We start from the raw sequence: 25681 nt of genomic DNA, 5'->3' as shown, positions 1-25681 counted from the left end.
CCAACAGTCACCATCTCAGCCCTGCCAGCTGTGTTTTGGATTTACTACATACAACATTGAGTAATCTAATAAAAATACTTTCTTACTCGAGCTAACAGTTCATCACAAATTGATCAGATTGAACCATTTTAAACTCCTTCTAACTCAAATGCTCTGACTCAATGCTTTCTCTAGAAATATCATGATTAACTACAGAAAGTATTTACAGGAAGTAATTGGATATTTAGATTTTTGAATTCAGCATAACGAGTGTGTGACAGATATCAGCATCAGAGGGAAGAGATGATCAGGTTGGCCCGGAGAGCCTTTATGAGTTCACTTTTCAAATTGGATCTACTCACTGTGTTGTTTTGTTCAGTATGGATCAGAATCATAAAAGATGAACCCACACACAGTGAGAAACCTTTGAAATATTGTTAATCCATCCCATATGCAAGCAAACATAGCAGGGGCTCATCAAAGGTACAAACACAACAACACATTCATCTATGAATGCTTTTACTGCCACCTATAGGCAGGAGATTATACTACACTAATATACAGATATGGACTTGAATTTAGATAATGCAACACTCATTTTGAAATCAGTAATTAATCAAAGTTTTGCGAATACTTATTTGAATCTACACAGTTCTTAATGGCTGCAAATTGATTGCAAGATTTCTGATTCACTCTGGTGATCCTAGTGTGTGGAAATACACAGATTGGGACAGCGCACACACACACACACACACACACACACACACACACACACACACACACACACACACACACACACACACACACACACACACACACAGCCACACACACACACACACACACACACGCACACACGCACACACACACGCACACACGCACACACGCACACACAACACTTTCCATTCCTTGGCAGTAAGAAGCCATTGTTTGTTACGTGTCAATTCCAGCAGGTCAGTGTGAAAACAATCATTCCCAACGTTGCAGTCATTACACGGGAAGAAGAGGTGCCCGTTCGCAAACCGCACAGGAAGAGTGAGTAACAAGAACCACTGCGACTTTGTGTTCACGGCTTCAGGACGTCACTCCAGTTCACAAATAGAAGCAGAACAGCTGGTCGCCCGAGGCCAACACAGGTTTGTTAATTACATTGTGTTAGATATAGATAGAAATAATAACTTATTATGTACGGGGGTGACTTCTATACTTGCTTTGACTCAGGTGTGAAGGGGATTTGGATGGAGGAAGTCCTGTTATCAGGATCAGGCTGTGACATGCAGGGTAGAGACTCAGAGGTGAGATCATCCTGAGACAAGCCCACACTGGCCTAACGTGAGGCCAACATGGGGCACAAACAGTGTGTTAGTCACAGCTCCAACACACGATGTGTCTGTTCTTGTGTGTTACTAAAAACCAGGAGTGTTTCTAACAGCAACAAGACAGACTACGTTAGTCTACATATATAATCTATGAGTAAAAGCTCAGACTGCATTAGAGATGCACAGTATAATGACTGTATGTATTCATATTGATTCATTCACTAACAGGAATTTGGATTGAATATTTGGAACTGCTCGCTGCACATTGCTTATTTTATGGAAAATCTTGAAACATGAAATAGTTTGGGAACAGCTGATTACTGTAAAAAAACACAATACAAGTACATACATATAAGAAACTAAGTAATAAGAAATCATTAACAACTAGATTATGTATTAAATGTACTATCTGTGATACACACCAACCCCAAACAGGATGTGGCGCCTATACACACCGTGAACCCCGAGACCCTGAAACCCTTAGAAACGTCTGGAATTTGTGATTAAACTGATTAAAAGTTGGGATGTAAGGAGACTTACACATAAACTCCCACAATACAGTGAGACCCCCCTGCTGCTACATGCCACTGCTTACACACATGAGGCTCCATATAGACCTGCTGTGTACTGGAGTGTGTGAAAGGTGTCAGGTGAGGGAAGGAAAGAAGAATGTCAGGAAGCCATTTTCACATTGTATAGGAGACACTGGGACGGGGGAAGACAATGAAGAGATGTAGACGGAGGGCAGACTTTATCTTTACAGCTACAAGTGAGGATTTAATATGACGTGAAAGTGGAACCAAAACCAGTCAGGCAGGATCTGAGGCATGAAATGAGCTCCTATGGAGAACACAAAGGAATATACAGTAGGGTGATTAGAGATGTGACTGCATGTGCTGAGGCGACATGGAGACGCCACGTGGAGGGGAGACGGGGCGGGGAAGTGTAGGTTTGGGAACCTTTTGAGGATCAGTTAATCTCAGTTGGCTCCTTGTTTGTAATCAGTGGAAATCCTCTTGAGCCCGGTTCCCTAAGCACTGCCGACAATCAAGGCAAGCTGGAGGAGGAGGAGGAGGAGGAGGCGGCGTATACGTGCACCTGTAGACTTTACCATAATGCCACACACACCACAGACTCACAGCAAGAAGTAAGCCACACCCAACTGCAATGGCTGTCACTCAAAGTCCAGACACAACTTTAAAGCAGCGTCCTGAGATGAATCTGAGCCACTTCCTTGTCTCCTTTCCTCCTTTCCTACCTGTTACTCTGTCGCTTTAGGAGAACGCCTGAGAGACATTCAGGCATTCTGAAAAGGTTATTTTAAAGTATGGAAATGAGGCTGGAAACATGTTTGCATGAGTTCCTTGGGTACTTTAAGCATCATGCAAAAATAAACAAATTCAAATTGCCGATCCAAAAAATACTTTTACATTACAACAATCAAATTTAATAATAACAATCTGCCATGTGGCTCATTTGAAATCACAGAGGGTGGGGCAGCTGGTCCCCTGCCACACACACACACACACACACACACACACACACACACACACACACACACACACACACACACACACACACACACACACACACACACACACACACACACACACACACACACACACACACACACACACACACACACACACACACACACACACACACACACACACACACACACACACACGCCCTTCCTGACAAAGGAAACACATGTACTAGGATACATCCCTCTTTTCGCCTGGCTTGTATTTCATATTTTGTCTTCCACTTGTCGGAAAATGCCACTTTCCATATCATAAGCCCTCGTCTGCGGTCTCCTTCATCTCCATACATGCATACGTACACAGTAGAGATCAGCGCAGCTTTGCAACTCACAGCGCAATTCCCTCATGACATAAAAAAAACCCCAACTCATTATTTGCAGCTGATCCTCTCGCTGTTGTTGGCATTTATGAGAGATTTCACTCGCTTCACAGATCAGGGTAATACCCACAATAAGGAGGGCTGCCGTGGCTGCCATGGCAACGGCAGGGGATTGGACATTTTTGCGGGTCACGAGTGAGTCACCTGAGATCGCAGCTGTCAGAAACAGCCCTTTAGGAATCCTGATGAAAAACAATCCGCCATCGCGCCAAAACATAAGGCCTGGAGCTCCAAGTGTTATATGGGTTTGGATTTGTATGGAAAGTTTTGGAGTGGACACTTTGGACAGCAATGCAGCAGCAGCATCGTGTTTTGAGAAACGCCCGTGTTTTCCTGGCTAATCAAGATGGTTGTAGGAAAGCAACGGAGCAGGCGTAAAGCGAGTTGGAGGCAGCATGTCTGTGTCCCTAAGAGGGTGAATGGAGACACTAATAGGTGATTAAGTGATGTCAGAGATACTAAGCTGTTTATCTGGTCAGCAGGGTTCAGAACAGGGCTGAGAGGCTGCGGACTCGTACCGTGCGCCCCCCCTCTCGGTGCAGGCTGTCCACTCTGAGGCACGTCAACATGCAACTCAGCGGGAGGCCAGGATGTAAACACTGCACGGCCCAGGATCCAGGAATCGACTGTGTGGGCCTTCATCACCGAGCCAGTGTGATCAGGAGGCTCCTTCTTCCACAAACACACAACAAGACTCTTTATTATTCATCCAACCGCAGCCTCGGCGTCGTGCACGCTCGGTACAATCCTGCCTCCTACAGCTAAATCCATGCAAAACAAACGGGGAGCAAATAAAAACAAAGCCTTGAGAGCTCTGCCTCGACAGCGTGCAGGAGCTTAGACACAGAAAGCAAACACTGATTACCAGGGTCACATGATTTCCTACTGTGTAACACTTTGGTTTATGTTTTGGAGGTCTTACACAGTTTACCTCCCTCTCATTTTTCAGGGGAATTGTCAACACAAGCTTGGGATCTCTGTGAGTTTGCGGCTTTAAACAGAACCGGCTTGTTGATTGTGGGCAGAGGGCACAATAGGCTTGTGTCAGCTTCAAAACAGACTGCAGTGTTTCATGTGCAGTTTTTTTTTCCTGAATGGGTAAATGCGGCTCCTCATCAAGATTCATATCACATCGCTCAGCTAATCTAGACTTTGTATTTTAAAGATGCAATCTGTGATTCAAATCACCCAACAACGGTTTTTAGGATTAGATGCCAAAAAAATGCAATGATTCTCTATTCTCTACCTCCTTTTTCAGGATTTTCTGTTTGATCCCAGAGAAATGAAAGGTGTTTCCCTGCCTCAACCCCACCCTGCCATAGGCCCCGCCTCCTGTGGGCCGTGTCTCCTCCCCCTCCTCCTTCCATCACTGGCCTACAGGCGAGGAATGTCAGCTATGCAGCCTGCCTGCTGAAAAAGACATTTGGAGCTGATCCCCACTCGCTCTGGCAGGTCCCATCCACACACTGCACACTGAGCGTTAGAGCCATGTGAACCGGCGCTGGAGACTGTAGAGAGTGTAAACTCCCAGCACGCGTTGCACTATAAAGGAGAGGAGAAGGATCAGGAAGATTAACAGAGTTTCCCCATCTACTGTAGCTACAGAGAGTCCATCAGAGAGTCCATCAGAACCCACCGAACCTCATCAGCCTCTTCCTCCTCCTCCTTTGGTGCCTGGGCTGAATTCGGATAAATCACATCTCTGAGCACGATAAGGCCCTCGGACTTTCCAAAGAAATCCCAGATGAGCGATAGCAACGTCGATACTAACTCTTGCTTTCATCTCTCAGGCCTTGATAACAGTCAGGCAGCGGCACAGAGATGGAATTTTAAGGAGTTCCACAAACACAGCAGCCCTGCACCTTAAACAGCATGCAAAAACAAACAACAATCCATTTCCACTGCTACAAAATGCTTCCAAGTACTTGAGTAGTAAAATAGATCAGCAAATAAGCTATAATTCAAATTGATTACACACAGATTCTTCCTAAACCTGTAGGAATTAAGTATAAAACTAAATCCAGGAAACTATCCATTCTAAGGGCTAATTGTACGCTAAATCCCTCTACTAGATCCAACCCGAGGCTGATCCTGGTTTGAATAGATCAGTGACCACAGCCGGGCAAAGTCAGAGGGGCCGCTCTGCCAAGCACAGAGGGGGAAATGTCACGGCATTCAAAGCAGATTAACCCACTGGCAATATGCAGACTGCTCCAAAACCACGGATACTCACACAAGTGGGCTTTAATTGAGCTCCTATAAATAAAGCAGTGGTTCACATACAGTAGTGTTGCATAGAAAGAAGCAGAGAGAAATATATAGTTTTTCAAAGCTGGATTTCAATGTTAAATCAATCAATTTTCACTCTATTTCAACGTCAAAACTACTTTCAAGAGCAAGTTGACATGATGCTCATCAGGTGTTCACAACACATGGACATCATGACATCAGATACATTCAAATCGCAACACGCTGCAATGTTTGACCTCCAAAATCCTTATAGAATCATAGAAGCAAGAATATAAAGTAACTGCTCGTGTAAAATGATGGGAGTGGGAGAGAATACCATCTGTCAGGTGAGACAAATCATAAGGTTGCAGCTTTTGGGTTTGCCCTCCAATCTCCTCTTTCATGGTAAGAGCTGAATTCCCACAATTACGCTTTAATGGCCATTTGCAGAGAAGTATGTGAGGGGAACATTACGTTTTATAGACAAATCAAGGACTTCATGAGAGTAAATACAGCTCACAGAAATACAGCGGGTCTTAAAATGAAACGTGCTTGTCATTACTCGGCTCTTTGTAGACACTTTTCCCTCAGACCAACATGGATACGTTGTTCAGTCGGGAGTGTAATGCTTTTCAGGGCTTAATCCTCTGAGCTTAATCTGTGAGCCGGTGCATATGTGCAGGGCAAGGAATCTGCCTGTGGAGCTTTATGGGTGACCGGCGTTAATGCGATGGCTGGACTCAAGGCAAGGTTACCGTGGTAGCACTCACCTACTGTAAACTGGCTCTTATGTGGGCTGGACAGTGCAAAGACCTGTGAGACGCAGCTTTGAGACAAAAAACCCACTTGAGGACTCCTGACATGTAAAGAGTAGTATTCCTGTATCATATTATAATTAGATATTGACAAAATTAAACTGTTGCTGTTATAGCGCCTCCATCAGGTCAATTGATGTTGACATGTGAGGTCACATGTCCACCACGTTTGGTTACATTAGACTGATTCATTCACGAGATAGAGTTTTGAAGAATAAGCCAATAACACTTTTAATCGGGTTGATCGGATATTACGCGTGTTAACATGCACGCCGAGTTCAGTCAATAACATCTTGAGTTATCCAGTTACAAGACACACACTCGCAGATAAACAAACAGATAAACCAAAACACAACCTCCTTGGCAGAGATTTGTGTTATTGAGGAGCGGACTGTTCCATTCTAACACGCTGCATGTGACACAACATACCAAACGTGCGATTCACGAGCACTTGTGTAATACCCAAGCAACAATCTTCATTCCGCTCGCTCGAATGCGGCTCCTTTTTAGATCACAGATAAAGATGGCACGGCGATTATCAGTTTACAGAGAAGGGCAAACTGGATTAACCACATAATAGTCACAGAGGGGAGAGGAGAGGCCACAGGGTCGGCTGCTGCGTCTGGACCCTTTCTCAGCCGCACTTAGGTGTGTACTGGGATGGAAATAGCAACATAATGGCCCCGGATGACGGCGGCAAAGCAATATTGCCCCGGACATGATTGCTTCGCTGTTGATGATAATGTGCAGCAATCACACAGTGCATAGCAAAAGGCCTCTACATCCCTGCTCCTCCACATCACTCTCCGTCTGGATATGTGTGTGCGTGTGTGTGTGTGAGCGAAGAGGGCCCAGAGCTAAACAAACCGTCCGAGCCGGCGCTGAGCGAGCATTCCAGCCTCCATCAAAACAAACGTCGCCTCGGCAACAGGCCTGGGCCGGATAAATGGTGTGGGTATTAAGAATGGCGGCGCTATTTCCAAACCGCGGAGTGAAAACGACTTCAGACAGTTGTGGGAAAGCGGTAAAGGATGAGGGTAATATACATTTACAGGTGGTGAGTTTAGGATCCAGTCCCAGAGCGGCGCAGTGCACTTGCTAACAGGAAGACACCCATTGACCAGGCTGTTTAACAGGCTTGCCTCTCTGTTATGGTTACCTCCTCTGTGCTTCAAAACAGTTCTGCTCTATCAGGCAGAACACTCAAGTGGGCGGCCCCCTAAGCCAGCCTCTCTCCGGGCACCGCCTGCCCCCCCGAGCTCCCCGATCGGCCCAAACACAGCCACAGGAAACCGGTGAGAAGTTGGAAAAAGACGGGCCTCTGCTTTCCCACAAGAGCACTGAGGACAGGAAATCATGGGTGCTTCCTGCTCGGGAGGCGGGATGGAAAGATCCCGGAGACATGGATCGCACTGTGCAATTAGTTTACTCAGCATCTGTGTAAATCGAAATGGCGGGCTAACATTTATGGAACATGCAGGCCTGGATATTGCAACTGGAAGCAGAAATCAATGAGCTACTGTGCCTCGGGGTCTGTGTGGGAAATTATAAATGATTATTCTAGTGGCAGTTATACATTTCCCACAGAGAGACAACAAGAGTTTTGGTTAATAATCTGTCGACGTGACCGCAAACTTAATCTTAATTCCGTTTCAGTTTAGATTTTGAACACACATATTAACTATGGCGAGTGGTTAAGCTGCATTCTTAACTGTCTCGGCGAAGGAAGCTTGATTTGAAAAGGAACAAGTGTTGACTGCTTCGTCGTCCCCAAAGACACACGCAGAGCTCAGCATGTCAGGGACGATTCATCAGCTTTTGTTTTCAGAGGGAGAAAATCTGTATCGCCAATTTTGCGATGAGAAGAATCCAAGTTCAGTCGGGGCTTAGTAAATATTCTCATTAACGACAGAACCAGAGGCCTGTGGCATTCAAACTGTATCCTAGGAAACAGATGATTAATCAGCTGATGGGAGGATCCACCAATCACATACTTATAATATTGTATTCTAGTATTTTCAAACTGTTATCGATTCATTCGAACTCACCAGTAAAGACAAATAAGCCATTAAAAAGTGTTGACACAGGTATTGATCGTTGTGTGAGTGATATCTATCAGGACGGACGCTCTAACATCTCATCTCTCCCTCACTGAGGAGCACTCAAAAGTAAATCTGGTTTGGATTTTAACCACAACTGCCGAAGCCAAAGCGTCCCGGGCCAAATCTGAGCTCTCTGATTTTACAGCGAGGTGTGTTGGGTGTGTTTCATTGCTCACTTTGCTCAAGGCTCCAGGCTACATGAGGCACTGCGAGGCCGCCGACATCTGATATGTCATCAGGTTCAACTGTTTCCAGAGCACTTAAGTTGCCTTCACACACTTCGCAGCGTTCACTTACACGGGTTTGGAGAAAATGGTGCCTGATTGCTCGATGATAATAAAACAACCGATCAACTCTATCAAATGAAGAAGCTGAGCTCACACACCCCTTTAACACGACAAGACAAGCTGCTAAATAGTGAGCTTGGTTTGAATTGGACGGATAGACTGAGGACATGTTAAATTTACGTCACCACTTTTTTCTGTCATTCATTTGCTTTGCTATGGAGTTTATTTAACAATCATAGCCAACTCTAACTAATACACCGCTTTGGCCTGTGGTTCAGAGCACATTTGGAGCAACTCTCCAGGGTTTGTTTGGGACTGTAACCACCTCCTCACACCAGCCTGTGTGGTTATTTTAGTCTATATCCGTGGTCACATATGCTTAAATGATCCATATCAACCGGGTGTGTGTGTGTGTGTGTGTGTGTGTGTGTGTGTGTGTGTGTGTGTGTGTGTGTGTGTGTGTGTGTGTGTGTGTGTGTGTGTGTGTGTGGCAACTGGACTTGATGTTGAGACTATAGGTGTGGAAACCTCCTCATGAGCTTCAGAGGCTACGCTCACCTGATTTCAACACTCTTCAAATGGGTGATGTCATCTGGAATGTTTTGTAAAAACAGAGTGTGACAGGCCCGCTGAGCGCTGCCCCGTGTTGTGTTACGCCGTGCAGAACACGACTCCGTGTTACGCGTTAATGTATTGGAAAGTTTACGAGCGCCTGTGGAATTGAGAGGACGCGATCCACAAACAGTCCCAAAGTTTTTGGCTTAGGGAGTCCACGGCATAAGGGAGAGTGTCTCTTAATGGGTACACTGGTCACTAGAGCAGCCTCATGCATTATTGACTCGGCCAGAGAGCTCATCTGCTCTCCCATCACTACACCACACACACACACACACACACACACACACACACACACACACACACACACACACACACACACACACACACACACACACACACACACACACACACACACACACACACACGGGTTTGTACTTGCAGAGTGCCATTTACCATTACAGTCACAGGCAGCGTGTGTGCTCCTTCAGTCAACAAGCCTTATACTGGGGGAGGGGGGGGGAGAGAGAGAGAGAGAGAGAGAGAGAGAGAGAGAGAGAGAGAGAGAGAGAGAGAGAGAGAGAGAGAGAGAGAGAGAGAGAGAGAGAGAGAGAGGCCAAGCTGCTTAGGCCTAGGTCACAACAGCCCCTGTAATCTTCTGACTAGCCTAGCCTGGCAGCATATGTGACGGTCACCAGCGTCCCCCCACTCTGCTCCAAGAAGATGTGAGACTTTCTCCAATGGGGGATCTTAAACTTAAACCTAACTTTACCTCATGTTGATGGTAACAGCAGCGAACACATAAAGAGACGGTGCCTAAAACCATGATGGGCAAATGAAACCCGGGGAAGCTTCTCGTTTCCAACTTGACTTGACTACTGAAAACTGTTTAACTGTTTTCACTCAGTGCGCACAACAGTACTGCAACACGCAGCACCTTCAAAATTGGTCTACAGGAGCCGCCGTATCTGTTCCCTGTCAGATCTAAGATGAGGCAGCATCAACTATACCTGGCTTACGGATAAAAGCGGTTAAGTGGCATGACTAACAAACTGAAGAGCTACATGACTGAACACGAGAATGAGAGAACAATAAAGGAAGGAACGCATTCGTTCAAACCTGTTGAATAATTTGGAAAACATACTTTACTGTGGCAGACGGTTTACTTATACACATGAAAGACATAAGGATCTGTGTCAGTGGAGTGGCTTGATTCTGCACACACCCACCAGAGGTATTTCTGTGATTCCCACATCCTGGGAAATCTACAGTACAAAGCCTCAGGAAAGCAAAACAGTGGAGGTGTGCAGGTGTGGCTGATAAGAGTGAGAGAGCTGAATGAATGAGGTTTTGTGTGATAGTAGCAGAGGAAACAGTTCTATACGGTGAGCTCAGTCAATGCTGGATGAAAGGGCTCAGGTAAGAAGTACAGGTAGAGCACAGACCCTCCGGTTCCATGGAGAGCAGAGAGGCTGTGGGTTTTAAGTCCAACCAAACCTTTCACCAGTTGAGTTCTCTGACTGAGGGTGTGCTGAGTATTGAAATCAGCTGTTTGGTTGTTTTCATTTGGACTGAAACGCTGCAGCCTGAGACCCACGGGGATGTAAAACAATGGAACTCAATGGAACACAATTATGCTTATTAAGCCAGTTGATGCTGTGGCGGTTCAGCTTGATTGGCTGGGACAGGATTTGTCGTCTACCTGCCAAAAGGACTGAGGAGCATCTTGCATTGTCCTTCCCCATTTTCCACAAACGTCAGCGTAATGAAACTTTCTGGCCCAGTATTTGTGCGTCACTCTTTTCCAGGGGGGACATGTGAGCTCTGCTGCACTTTCTGGTGACAGAGCGGGCAGCAGTGTGTGTGCACACCGGCCATTGGCTCCTAATGGCATCCCTCCTACGTAATGACGCCCATCTGGTGCACAGCTCCCCCGGGTCAGGCAGGAAATACTGTACAACGTTAAGACAGCAGGCAGTTTAGTCTATTGATCGCAATTACACAACTGTCCCCCGCTGCTTTATACACTTTATACATTAACTAAACATTTCAACCATTGATTTGTAATTCCCAGCAAGAGGCCTACACACCGGCTCATATAGAGCTGAACAGATTCAAAGCCGATGACAGTCATTAAGGGGACAATACTATCCACAACATGCCGTACGTGTGGAGACACAGAGGGACGTCTCAGCTGTGGGCTCCTCCGGCCTGCTACAAGTCTCCCCGCTTGCCGCTCAGACAATAAACAAAGGGGCTCTGGCCAGTGTGCGATTTCGCAAAAAATGCACAAATGACTCTCAAGCAGATGAGAAATCCACTTGTGTGACCAGTAGATATGGACTGTATACTCCAGCCATTAGCAACAACCGGCAAATATTGGTTTGCTATCTTTTACCGGGACAATACGTTTGTGTTTCCACGCAGACTGAAACACCATTATGGGGGAGAATCCAAATGGGTAACAATCCTCCACAATCTGCCCTTTATGTGCCTGAAACAGATCCCTCTATTCCTGCTGTGGCATTTACATGTTTCATGGAGGAATTAATTACTAGCGGTATGGACAGTGTCCCTGTGTACAATCACATTCTTGTCCCACTGAGAAGTTCGAAGGAAACACTTGAGCTCTACAACGCTGCCATACTTGCACTCCTGCAACTCAGATATCTCACCATATGTTTATAAACACAGAGTGCCCACTTGAGGAGAGTCCCACACATTGTATCTATGAGTTCCTTCATCCCCAAACATGCAGATTTCCCAACGTGCATACTTCTACTCGTCTCGTCTCTGCTCTCCTCTCCTCCCGCAGGCGTCTCTCCGCCGATTCACCAGAGAGAAAATGAATAAATAATATGAAGGTGTGGTTGGATGCCTGGGATCCTGACTCAGGATTCCATTTCCCTGACAGAGAGCTTGGATGGTGTCCGTTTCTGTTACTTAGCAACTCCTTCAGGAAAGCTGGAACAATCGGACGGAGCACCAAACGCACTCCGACGCACAAAAGAGTCGACTCCCCCTCCCTGCACAAGGAAAATTGATACTGAGCAGCGCTGCAGGGCCTCGTCTCCCAAATGTTCCAAACTATCAAATGATCCTGATGCGACCGTCACTGGACTCTTATATCAAGAGATGAAACTGAAGCCACATGCTTTCCCTTGTTCGGAGATACTGTGACATCTCACCAGAATGTCTGTGTGAACGCTGATGAGCTCGCTGATGCCGATTACAAAACAACTTCATCAGGCACTGATTTAAAACCTCACAAGGAGAGGAAATCATACTAAATAGCAATTGAAGGACTGGGGATTGAAAAAGTATAAACATTACAGATATTGAATGAAATGCTTTAACTAAGTGGTTCTGTAACACCAAGTTCCACCTTAAGCAGACCAAAACATCCAAACACAACCTACAGAAAATACACAGACAATACTGAAGTGTGCTGCACTGTATTTTACAGTATGAGTGCGAAAAGTAACACACACACACAACCACACACACACACACACACACACACACACACAGAGCAGAGGAACATAGTGTGGGTGTGTGTATAGGATAATCTATTCGTTTGTGGGTAACTTGCTGTAATAAGAGAGTTCCAATTGATTTCAAAGTTCTGGAGTCTCATAAATATTTGAAGAGTCCTTCAAGTACCTCCAATGGCCCACATACCACAGTTTGAGAACCACTACTTAAATACAAACATCATCACCGCAGTCTTACAGAGAACACTTAGAATATGTTCATTTTTCTCTCTAACACACACACACACACACACACACACACACACACACACACACACACACACACACACACACACACACACACACACACCTAGCCACACACACGCAGTTTCTACTTTGTTATGCCCCCAGAATGTGTCATCCTCACACACATACACACACCAGCTGATCAACTCTAGTGCGTAAAGATGGTAATTCCTTGTCCCGCCTGCTCCACGTTTGTACACACACACACATGCACGCACGCGCACACACACACAGTATGGACGTTGGGGATTATTTGAGGTGTGTACTTACAACGAGCACGGATGTCCTCACCACCTCCGACACGCTCTGTCGGAGCTCGGCCGCGGTCCCGGGCTTACCCAGACCCCGGGTGAACCTCCTGGTCTCTGGATGCACCGGAGTCGCCATCGCGCTGCGCCACGACGAATTCTAAAACCAGACAACTTCAGAGGCAAATCATCTGCCGGTTCTTATCCGCTCCACCGAGTCCCACTTAGTGCTTGCCGCGGGTTTGGAGCTGGGTCATGCCGCCGTGTGGATGTCGAGTCACTCCCCGGCTTCGGTCTCATACTTCTCGGGTCTGAAAGTGAAGGTTAGCGGGCATTACTCCGGAGCTCGATGTTCCCGTGTCGGCTGGACCGTTGTCACGCTCGTGTGTCCCGCTTGTGTTCGCTTCTCTGGCCGCCCTGAGCCTCACAGGAGGAGGTGGATCACCGAGTGTCTCCGCGCCGCACTCCGCCCCTTACCGGCGGAGGAGCCTGCCCACCCTGACTGCCTGTTTGGCCTCAGGCGTGGACTTTGAACGCACCAGTTTGACTGTATGAATGACTGAATCAATACGTTTACCCTCTCACTACACCGCCGGACGGACGGGTTTGTTTATATGCGGCTACAGCTGCTGCTTTGAAACTAAGTGACTGGTATCATGAATTATTTCTTTAAAAGTTCAGCTCAAAAGTACTTATACATATGTGGATTCATATCAAGTAAATAAGATGAACCACTGTAGTTGTCCGATGTACTTAGTGGAAAACACTGGAAACATTCTAACAACTTAACTTATAACTTACTTATGTTGAGTAACTTTAATTTAAGGGTCTTATGGGTCCATCAAAGGCCTTCAGACATGGTAAATGGTAAATACGCTGTTCAGGGGTCTGCATAGGGCGCTCTGCATTTCATTTACAAAAACATTGCAGTTTTACTTTTTATTTGCATCAACAAATTATCCCTGAATGACATCATAAATGGAACCTCAAGCCCAAACCCCAAAATGACATCATGCCCTAAATGATGTCATGAATTTAGCCACAAGATGAAACATCTGCATTATGCTGCTTCTCCAGTATGAGACTGTTGACTGTAGGACAGAAAGACTTGTTTGGAAAATTATGTTAGTTATCAATAACTTTTTGGGAATAGCAAGTTAAATGATTTGGAAGTTTAATGTTAATTATAAATGTTTTGATCAGAGGACACAAGGCAAAATGTCATGTCATCAACTGTGTTTGCATTATAGCAGAACTTTGGTACTTCCCAGAGCACCGTGCTTGAACCAATTTCCTTGAGCTCTGGCGCCATCTGTCGGTTACAGCTGTAAACACATTGAAGGCCAACAGGAAGAGCTGTGAACTATGGCGGTATTAGTGAAAACATCAGAATGCTTTGGAGCATCTTGAGCTGCAAAACAATACACAAAACACAGATCTAAATTAGAGGTTTTTTTTATTGCTTTCATTTCCAAAGAGCTCTCTGTCGCCTGGAAAACGCCACAATTCCAAAGAGAACTGTGGGTTTTCCATGTCAAATGCTTCACTGCAAAACCCCATTAAATGCATATTTTCATTCATTTAGACCCAAAAAAAAGCTCAGGTTTCTATTTCAGGGAGGCAGCCTGTAGTCCAGTGAGGGCAACGGCGCTAGGAACTGAACGTTTATATTTTTTTCACACATAATCATTAAAGCTTTCCATTACAGTTACCTTCATAATACCATGATTATGAACATGTCTTACATTTCTCATTCTGCAGAAGGTGAACTTCAGACGTAATAATAATAATAATAACAATAATTAATAATAATAATAATAACAGTAAAAAAAAAAGCAAAAGCAAGAAGTTTTCATCATCAAAGACCAAAAGAGGAATATCCACTTTACTTGAAATGGCATTAGTGGTGATGGCACCTACCCTGGCCACATTGTGATCAATCCTAGAGTTACAGTATGTCAATAATACAACAAAATACTTTTTCAGCACTGTTTTTGGAGAAGAATGCATTGTGCTGGGCCAGGTAAGAACGGGAAGAGAGTATTAATGTTTAAAGGGTGGCCTGTTTTATGACTCTGACGGTACAGGAAACGCTCCTCATGAACGATGTAATAAAATATCATTAGCAAGTCTAGGACACGGAGTCTGTTTGGCACTGAAGTTATTGGATACTTTCAAAGCAGCTGTTTCAAATGCAGTGATCGCTCCAAACCGTCTAAGAAGAAATTGCAGGGTATCTATATCAATGTTTCTGCTGTAAAAAGAAGACCGATGACAAACTGTGAAGTGATTCAGACCATTAGAAAACAGTATAAAATGACTTCCTAAAAAAGAGGTTTCAGAATTGAGTAAAAATGCCAAAAAATGCAGTCTCTGATGCAGTCTAAACCAGCGGACATGTCACCATTAAAGCATTAAAAAAAGCACCAAATGTGCATGGACATTGCTCAATGTACAAACGTCCCAGATATGTGTAGAAAAGAAAACCAGAGTCCGGGGGGGGCGGAGGGCGGGGGGCAGACGTGAGTGGAAGTTGGGGCTCCGAGCTCAGAGGGCAGAGGTCACCCGAGGGAGACGGCCTGTAGTAAGGAGTGTGTTAACTCAGTGGGGATGGCTCTCTTTGCTGTTCAGGATACGGACGCGGCCGGAGGAGGCGGTGGCACTGCGGATGACTTCCATCCACCTGCGGGAGGAGAGAGGGGGCATTGATCAATCACCTACCCAGTCATTTAGTGAAAGAGCATCTGGATCAAAAATGACGTTCACCTTTCAAAACTGTATTCGCTTTCAGATCGGAAATAGTAGACGTGGGACTTGAAATGCAGTTTGAAGACGTAATCCTTGTGGATGTTTTCAGACTCGGACGGGACGGTGACCGAATAACCCAACAGAGGAAGGCTGGCCAGTGGGTAATCATCCTGGAGAGAACACACAGATGTCAAAGCTGTAAAATGCACTTTCCTCTTAGCTTTTTGCCCACTAGAACATTTTCTGGGGCAGGAGGAGAGCCGAAGAGCTGCATGGGAAAGTGTGTAAACATCTAATGTGACACTCAGCTTTCACATTACACACACACACGCGATGCTTTTAAGTGGCGAGGAGGCGTAAACAGTCGCAGTGCTGACAGGGTGATGAATGTGAAAGGGGTTTGTGGTGTGTTCGCCCATCCTCACCTGGTGAGTCTTGTAGAAAAACAGGCTGAAATTGGTGAAGACCACCCAGAGCTTCTGCCAGCCGTTGCTGTTTTTAAACTTTCTCAGTAAGTTTCCTGACAGCTGATTCTACAGGCAAGAAAACACACTTTCAGACCAGAAACACCACAAGACCACAAATAGCATACTGACATATTTGACAGACAATATGGGAGGAGGACTAAATAGATTAAAAGTCTGTTCTAACTTTTATATGTGCACAGAAACCTTTCAGCACTGGTTTATGTTACAGTTTACAAAGAAAATCTACTTTAAAACAGGACTTGATCTGAACATTCTTTTGTTAGTCATGCTATTATTTCGGCTGTGAACCGCAACTTTAACACTAAAAGGTCAAAGAAGGCCTTGGAAGCATTAAGAGAAAGAAATGAGGTAATATTTGTGCCTGCGTCTGTTGCTTGTGTTGTTTGTTAGCAGGATTACTCAATAGTGATCGAGTCAGGGCATGTTACACACCACTTGTGATGAAAGGTGGTGGGAGGTGGAGCATGGCCCAGGGCTGAAGCCAAATCCTGTATCTGCCCACTGATCTGGATTGGCACGAGAATGTAATTTGTTCTTCCCTGGGCCAGGCTCCAGCTCCCCTTCGTTGTGGAATTTATCAAGCCACACCCATGTTGTGTGTGTCACTGATCTATACAATATGGGGTAACACAGCGTATTCAATCCATATGTTGTATTTCTATGCCTTGTTTTATGCAGAACTCAAACACAGGGCCTCTCCTGACTGCCTTGCTCCTTTACCTCTAGACTGCTGCAGGATTCACTAAAGGAGAGGCTCTGAACACGGTACCAGCAGATAAGAGACAGAGGCACTGGTCCCTGGCCACTGGAGGCCCCCACAGGGGGGGCCACATTCTCAATGATTGGACCAGGGTCCTCTACCACGGAGGAAGGCACAGACGCATTGGGGAAAAAGAGAGACAGAGAGAGACAGAGAAAAAAAGAGACAAGGAGGGAAGGACAGAAACACAGAGACTGAGTAGGTGAAACACGGGCATGCAGGAAGGCAGACGTGAGTCCAGGCAAGGCTGTGAAGAAGACGTTGTTACCACCACAAGAGGAAGAGCAGAACTAGATCAGGCCACAGCTGAGGTGTACAGTGAGGCTGCATTCCAACACAGGATCTGCTCTGTTAGTGTGAGACGAGGACGCTTAGCACATCTACATACTGCTCTCTCCACAGCACACACAACCTGAGACTTCAAGTCCCAGGGGAGGATAAGCATGACAGAACCACACAGGCGAGATCAGATAAGGACGGGCGGACTGCTACAGAGACAAAGGAGGGGAGAGTGGGAACAGCAGCCTCACAATAACATATAGAGAGAGTATACGGGCGTAAGAGCAGTCACTCTCAATGTAAAGTCATTTAAGTTTATGACTGTGCTTAAGCAGAAATGTGCTGTTAATACTAACGAGGGTGACACAGGAGGACACTGCTCCCACTGAGAGATTACACAGTGAATTAAGAGGATAAACAGCAGAGAGAGAGAGAACAGCGAGGGGAGGGGCAGGTCTGAGGTCTGAGGTTGGGCTGGTACCTCCACAGCTACGCTAAAGTCCACCATGGACACGCTGGTGTTCCTGTGCCAGCACACGTGCACCATGGTGTTACCACGCTGAGGGCCGGGCCTCTCCACAGAGGAATGCGGCGCTGTCGTGTCGTCCTCGGACTCCGCCTCCGCCGAGGAGTCCTCGGGGCATTCTGGGAAAGTCAGGAGTTGGTTACTACTAGACAGTGATGAGGAATGACGAGGAATGTTGAGGGAGAAAAGCGCTAAAAGACAGAAGGTGTGAGATCATTTGCAAGTCATCTGCAGACGGGGGAGTTGGTAATAACAGTGCGCCTGAGGAATAGATCACTGCAGCGGTTCTCAAACTTCCACCTGTGAGCAAACTTAAGTAAGACCTCATTAACAAGCCGCTGACTTCTTCATTAAAGTATTGTAATTAAACTTTGCCGCAATAACACAATTTCCACAGATGACAAAGCTTTTCACTCTGAGGAAAGTTCCAGAGATATGTAATGGCCCAGCAGGGGGTGCTTCAAGTACCAAGAGGGTACATGTACTGCAGTTTGAGAATCACTGGACTGATCTCTACACTTGGGCGCTGTAGATATATTAAAAATCAGTTATCACTTACGTAACTACAGGTAACCATACCAACAATACTCCTGCCATTTAACTCTCACTGGTGAGACCTAAACAGGGGTTACAACTAACAGCAAGAACAATAGCAATGGATTGCGATCAGAACATTAGTTTCCATGAACATAAACATGCCGAGGTCGCCTGGTACAGAAAATAACAAGCTTACTCGAGGAAAAGCCACTTTATGTCAAACATCTTCATCATCATCTGCATTTTCTTTTCTTTTAATATACGCCTCAGTATGTATTTAACGTGTATCTGTAATGCAATGCAAAGTCTCAATAATACTAATACAGTATATGAGGTATACATGGTGACTCCACAGGGGCCATTGGAGACATTGGAGTCATCAAAATATGAACAACTCTGAGAATAACTGCCTCTTCACTGCCCACTAGTGACTCCACTGACTTTGATGACTGATGCCCCTCACAGTTTCATGTACAGAATGCGCCAACTTACTATTTTCAATCAGATTAGTGGCCAACAGGTCTGATGAAGGCCCATTGCTGGTTTTTGTCGACTCTATTGCCGTCTTTATGTCCCCCATCCACTTCTCCATCTCTGTCATGGAACTGTGAGAGAAACAAAAACAAAGGACACATCGCTCAGCCCATCACACGAGCAGAGAAATGTCTCAAAGGAACTGGAACATCTACTTCACATGCACTCCAAGAGCGGACGACTGATGTCTTTACCTCGCAGCCACCACCACCGACTGTTGCTGTCCAACCAGCGTGAAGGCGTGCGGGACCCCCCACTCGTCTTCACTCCCTCTGATCTGCAGGAACACAGAGACACGTAAAAAACATTAGAGAGACACACACGGAATCTGGGACAGCGAGGACCAAAATAGACACCGAAAGAGGACGGGAGGACAGAAGAAAGTGAGGGAGACGGACATGCAGAGTTGTCCTGGAAGTGTGTGTGTGTGTGGAGCAGATGCTGAGAGAGTTCTAGTTCAGCTATTCTAGCCAGCTTCATTAGCTGTGATGACAAACTGGCGACAGACAACAACAGCCCTCAGTGTTTGATGGAGGGAGACACACTCACTGTCATGCCATGGAGCTGCAGCTGCCCGTGCACTTTGAACTGATTGGTGGGCGTCATCCCTCGGCTGGTGTACACAATGACGTCGCTGAACTGCCGCCAGAGAGAGAGACGGGGAGACAGGAAGTGACAAGATGAGAAATTGCAATTAATTCAGCTGAAAGAAGTTGCAGAGTCACATATGGACATTCTGTGACGTGTAGGTAGAAGTTTTATTACCAAGGGAAGGAGAGGAATCCCAAGAATCCAACATGCATATTTTAGCTTTTACTGCATTGTAAATCACATTTCTAACCAAATCAAAGACACATGGTACCTTATATAACTGCCAATTCTAAAAAACAACATGTGGTTTCCCCCAAAAACCTGCGTCACATGCCAACACAATCTGAGAAATGTAGTTACTAAGAAAGACTGCATGATCATTTTCCCAATAAGATCACTTATTTATATAATTGGATAAGTGTGATGTGACCTAATCTGTAGAGAGTGGGTGTTACCAGGAAGAACATTCGTTGCTGCAGGCCTTTTCCAGACAGTTTGCTGAGGCAGCCTAACCTGATGAACTCCTGAGAAAAGAGAAGGTGCATAACTGATTACACGCACACACTCAAGGTGTCAATCAACAGTCTTTAATATTTAATAATCCATCAAAAAGATGCCGAAAAAGTATAATAAAGACTGAAATCTGTGGCGTTCCATCTGTTTGAGATGACAGTCCGACTTCAACTCACCCGTCCAGGAACAGCGAGATTGTCAAGGCCAATCAAATCCTTCTTTAGCTCCAGAAGCTTCTGGAAATTCTCCATTTTGATGATGCTGCCTTGAAGCTGGTCCACCACCTCAGTCACATCTGCTAGAGCAGCTGGAGACCAACCAGGGCAGAGATAAAGCGAGCCAGTGTTATGACGTGGCAGCCTGCTAATTTATTCCGCTGTGCTGGATAATCTGCATACCACTTTGTTAACAATGCGGGTGTGTTGTACCTCTGCAGTCCCTGAAGTCCACATGGGACGGTGAGTAGTGTTTGCACAAGCGCTCCAGGATCTGCTTGTAGTGAATGAGGCGATGCAGCGGCCGCAGGATGAAGACATTGAGGGGGATGTAGCAGACCTTCTGCAGCTCAAAGTCCCTGCAGAGACTCTCCAACCTGCGAGATGCCTTGCACGCCTTCTCCAGCTCCTGCAGAACCTCAGACTGCCTGTGTAGATCTGCTGTCAGGGGCTGTGGACAGAGGTAGGACCCCTGTGAGTATCGGTGAAATCCGGTAAATACACGTATAACAGAGTTTGACAGACAGTGGTTGAACCGTGCTTCACCTTCAAGCCTTGCAGATTCTTTAACAGGACATCTCCAATGCGCTGGTAGTCTCCTTTTATGTGAGCATTGGAACGTCCTTCCCTTTAAAAGAAAAACACAAACAAAACATCAGCAGTCTGTCTTCATTCTACTCTGTAAAATAAACAGCTTGTAAAATAATCAAGCTTGTTGATTAATTAGAGGAGCTTAAGCACTCCTTCACCAGCAGGTGTCTCCCTTGAGCATTCTATTCCCAAAATAGAGGCCAGCATAATTGGCTTTATTGCTGCAGTCATTCAGAATATTAATTACTTCAGCTCAGCATTTAAAAAAACAAAACCTTAGAAAACAAATCCAGTCTGTGGGAATCATTTGTTGCATCTCTGACCAACAATTTCCTAAAAGATGACGATGGTGTATCTGCACTGATATTTGAATATGCAAAGCCGAGAGGAAGACACAGGTTGTGCTGGACCGTCTGTGTATTTGAATAGTTTGTTATTCACACTGGGGTTGGACGGAAATGTCTTTCACCTTTAATTCAGAGCTCTCGTGAAGAGCAAATAACATAGGCTTTTGAAATAAAAGATATTGTCCGTCTGTCAATAATGTCTATAACTGTCCATCACTGTCTGCATGCGTGTCAGTCTGTGTGTGTGCATGTGTGTGTGTGTGTTGGTTAGGATACAGGAAAAACATCATTAAAGAGATCAGACAGCAGAAACCCCCCCAGGCAAGATAAGGCCAGCCTTGATACAGGATGACTGTTGCCATAGAAACCATAGTTCCTCAGGTCATCTAAAGGGGCTGGGTTTCCCTCTCAGTCTGAATACCAACTACACTCCATCAACAGGGACCTGAGCTGAGGATAAGATTGGTCAGAGCGTGTTTGTAACCGGCGGACAGCCTGGGTGTGAGACGGGCGCGTGTCTCACCACAGAGCAAGTCTCTGCTCCACCTCCCTGAGAAAACCCGTGTGGAACTTGTGCAGAGGCTCGAAGGTGGAGAAGACGGTGTTCTTCAGAGAGTCCGGAGTGGCTTCGTCCTTGCCCACAGCACCTTGGAAAGACTGGAAGGACAAACTCGCATCAGGACACGTTGTTACACTCAGTGGTTCTCAAAGTGTAGTATGGGTACCCCTAAGTGGTACGCCTGATTTTACATTGAGGTCAGCTTTTCGTGATCATACTTTCAGCATTTTAAGTTTGAGAACCACTGTGTGAGTCTGACTGTGACTCTAACGGGTCTAAACTTGGACTCTTACGTCAAAGTTTATGGCCATTCTTCAGCATTTCTGTTTTATACGCAGTGCTTTGTGGTTCATCTTAAAAGGACAACCCACATTTTACAATCCTCGCATGAATGCATTTCAATATCGAAACACGGATGAAAGAGCTCCGCAAATTAAACTGCAAACATGTCTGGCACCAGTTTCTGCCTCAAACCAGTCATGTAATAAAGCTCACTTGGAAGCCAAAGGTCAGCGAAATGCAGACAAATAAAGTTTGAAATTGACTGTGAAGTGCAGCAGCTTCAGATTTATCACCTGATGGCATCGAGCCTTTTATGTCCTGATTTCCTGGGCCCAACTTAGGGAGAGAGTTTTCTCTTTCCCTCTCACTAATATTGACTGAACTGCTCCAGATCCTGAGCATGGCACAGATCAATACTGCGATCATGTAGATTTTCTCAGGATGCTTCCAAAAGATCTTTTTATCTCCGTCTGTTGTTGCACCTCGGCCCGGCGACGTCTCGCTAATCCTTTAATTGCCAAAGAGATGAATGGAGGGGATCAATAACCCATCATTCTTTACCCTATCCTTTCATTAGGACTGGACCTGCTCATGTTGTGCTCATTTGGGCTTAGCAGTTGAGGAAATCGCTTTATTTAGTTGATGTGAGGGGGAAAGGGAAGTGAGGTTTAGGGAAGTTGAGTGTTGCTAGAAGGGCTTGGGAAAATGACTTGGGGGCGGCGGGTGGAGGGCACCAGCTGCTGTTCAGATGACTTCACCCCCAGCAGCAGCAGCAGCAGCGGCGGCACACAGCTGAAATGGGATGAGGAAAGGAGCCAGGCCAAATATTTATGAGATGTGTGAAAGGCTTCTCTCAACACTACACGGGCGGGAAAACGCCGCAGCGAAAAGGAGCGACGCGTTCCCTCCATCTCAGGCGGCCACGGGGCTTTCCGCTCAGCCTCATTTGCGGAGGAAACGGCGGGAGCTACCGCGCGTTTAATATCCTGTTTTCTGTCGGATGTCCCCTGTGATATCATCAAATAGAAAAAGGTGTGGGTGCGCTTGTACATAGCCAATAAAACAGAAAGGAGCGGAATGAAACAGGAGGCCGGATACAGAGGAAACTTGCAGATAAAGCCCTCTGACAAACACCCGTTTCGAAGAGCGAGCGTGGTGAATGAATAAAAGACGAGCACGCGTCCGTAATGTCGGCGTGTCCCCACCTGAAAGCGTGTTTTAGTACAGCCAACCGGAATAATCAATGTGTTCCGCCCAGAGGAGAGTGGAGGGGAAAACACAAGAATATAAAAGCCACATTTTGACAAGCGGAGGTGTCCTGTCTCACCACGGTCACCACCTCCAGGTCCTTCAGGTACGTCCTCTCCGTGGTCAGCAGCTCCTTGGCGATGAAGTAGGCCCGATCTGTTGGGAACCTCTGCAAGTAGAGCAGCGTGAGAGGAAGACGGTGAGTCTGCTGAGCCCCACAGCGTGTTCAACTCCTGCTCCTCAAAAGTTGCATTGTCTGTCTACTAACCTATTTTCTTAGCCATGTAGTAGAGTAAAGTACACAGCATCACTCCCAGCGGAGCGCTATTTAGGACAGGTAATCTAGGTCCTGTGCTATTTTAAGTCGGTGACAGTGTCTGCTTTGGAAAAACCTTGAGAATTGATTGGGCTAAGCGCCTTATCGGCATCAGCAGGCCCTCGCCCCCATCACTAACCTTCCTGCGAACCTCGTCCTCGTCGTCGGTGCGGATGCTGCCGGCGTCTTTGAGCAGCGGGCTGGTGAGGGGGGACAGCTGTCGGGGGCCGGGACTGTGACCCCCCAGGTCCAGAGACTTCTGCCCGTTGACCATGCCTTGGGAGTGTCCGGACGACGTGGAGTGTTGAGGGCTGTTAGACACCAAACCTGCAGCGTCATGGAGGGAAAAGTCAAAGTTAGAGTACAGTAAAGACTGAAAGAATAAGACAATCATCCTTAGTGTTTGCATTTACCTACTTGAAAGGTCAGACGAGTCAGGTAAGACTAATGTATCTAATTCTATAGCAGTGGTTGTCAAACATAGTACAAAGTATTTAACAGTATGTAACTAGCGCCTATGTAGAAGGGAACACACGCTGTGCACTTGAGGTCCTCACATATCCATCCATCCAAAACAGATGCGCCTAAATTAATTAAGAAGAGAGAGACGAGGAAAAAGCTGCAGGACAGACCAACGCAACCCAAACAGACCCCGGGATAGATTAGATCTGATGCAGAATTCAGTCGACCCTACAAACCCAAACCCAGAGCGAACATAAACACTGGCTGCAGCACGACGCAGCTTTTCTTTCAACACGTAGGCACAGAGCGCCGCCATGTTTCTCTGCATCCGTGATTATGATGCGCCGAGTGATGGGAGCCGACTCCTGATGCAACATCACAGGGATCGACCTGACTTGACCCAATTAGACTGAATATGAGCTCGAGAAACTGAGTGAAGACCTCGACTGTGCACAGCAGATGAGTTCAGCTATTTCCAGTAATTAAACAGAACTCTTAATTAATAAATAATTCACCCAAAAGAAGGAATTAATTTAGGTATTTTCCATTTTTTCCATTTTCCATACTTTTCAGCTGCTATATCCAGACCGAGCCCAGTGTCTGACCATCAGGGGGCGCTACAAGCAACACCAATGGTACAAGCACCACTGTTTGAGAACCACTGCTCTAGGTTTTCTTCATTTCACCTTGCTATAATCTCTAGTAAATAATTAAAACTATTTACACTATTTGGACTCCTGTCTACACTCTCACTTTGCGCACACAGGGAGACATTAATGAGGTCGAGCGGGGATAGTATGGTATCTGCCTGCAGAGATTGAAAAGCAGCCATGACTCACTCTGCTCTCCAGACGGCTCTCGCACTCAATATGCCAGCCGAGACACGCACGCACGCACACACACACACACACACACACACACACACACACACACACACACACACACACACACACACACACACACACACACACACACACACACACACACACACACACACACACACACACTGCAGGCACTGCAAGAGGATTAAGGTATGCCCGATGCCATCTATACTGGTGTTCACTGAGCGTATTACACTTATAGCTGCTACCTACACACTACTCACTACGGTCCGGATTATACAATCGGACTGATACACCAGTACACATCACGGTGGGATTTACTCAACACAATACAAGAGAGAAGGAGGAGAAACCACAAAAACAAGTTATTCTACAAGGTCACTACTAATGGGTGTCTAGAAAAAGCTACGAAACCAACAACACAGTGTTACCACTACCGCTACCGTCAAGGGACGACGACAAGGAAAGATTAGGGTCTGACGATCACAGCAAGAGACACCGGTGTCCCAAAAAGAAGATTCAGCAGTCTCGCTTCATTAACTTTCATCAGCTTTATTCACTCTAGCACCACATACGTGTGTACAATGTTAAAAGCCCAGTAAAAAGCCCA

General features: G+C 46.0%; 2 protein-coding genes across 4 annotated transcripts in view; both read right to left on the bottom strand.

Moving 5' to 3' along the window:
- The window catches only part of LOC143015940 (dedicator of cytokinesis protein 9-like), a 60501-nt gene extending 46814 nt beyond the window's left edge, over positions 1-13687 (bottom strand). For all 3 annotated transcript variants that reach the window (XM_076170107.1, XM_076170109.1, XM_076170110.1), the window contains exon 1: positions 13256-13687. In XM_076170107.1, coding sequence (XP_076026222.1) covers positions 13256-13372 — 117 coding nt within the window. In that variant the 5' untranslated portion in view covers positions 13373-13687. The remainder of the gene's footprint in view (positions 1-13255) is intronic.
- A 1133-nt stretch (positions 13688-14820) lies between these two features.
- Positions 14821-25681, bottom strand: part of LOC143015941 (FERM, ARHGEF and pleckstrin domain-containing protein 1-like) — a 45932-nt gene continuing 35071 nt past the window's right edge. The window contains exons 14-27 of the mRNA XM_076170112.1: positions 23907-24094; positions 23531-23620; positions 21886-22019; positions 20971-21052; positions 20638-20875; positions 20386-20516; positions 20152-20220; positions 19655-19744; positions 19300-19382; positions 19064-19176; positions 17990-18153; positions 16407-16514; positions 16000-16151; positions 14821-15916 (exon numbers count right to left, since the gene is read on the bottom strand). Of these exons, the coding sequence (XP_076026227.1) occupies positions 15835-15916; positions 16000-16151; positions 16407-16514; positions 17990-18153; positions 19064-19176; positions 19300-19382; positions 19655-19744; positions 20152-20220; positions 20386-20516; positions 20638-20875; positions 20971-21052; positions 21886-22019; positions 23531-23620; positions 23907-24094 (1724 nt within the window). The 3' untranslated portion in view covers positions 14821-15834. The remainder of the gene's footprint in view (positions 15917-15999; positions 16152-16406; positions 16515-17989; positions 18154-19063; positions 19177-19299; positions 19383-19654; positions 19745-20151; positions 20221-20385; positions 20517-20637; positions 20876-20970; positions 21053-21885; positions 22020-23530; positions 23621-23906; positions 24095-25681) is intronic.

This window comes from Genypterus blacodes, unplaced genomic scaffold, assembly GCF_046128005.1.
Source record: "Genypterus blacodes isolate CSIRO-AG114 ecotype Tasmania unplaced genomic scaffold, CSIRO-AGI_Gbla_v1 ptg000214l_1, whole genome shotgun sequence".
In the NCBI taxonomy this organism is placed as follows: Eukaryota; Metazoa; Chordata; class Actinopteri; order Ophidiiformes; family Ophidiidae; genus Genypterus; species Genypterus blacodes.
The sequence above is the reverse complement of the archived record's forward strand: the minus strand, read 5'-3'. Positions and strand labels throughout refer to the sequence as shown.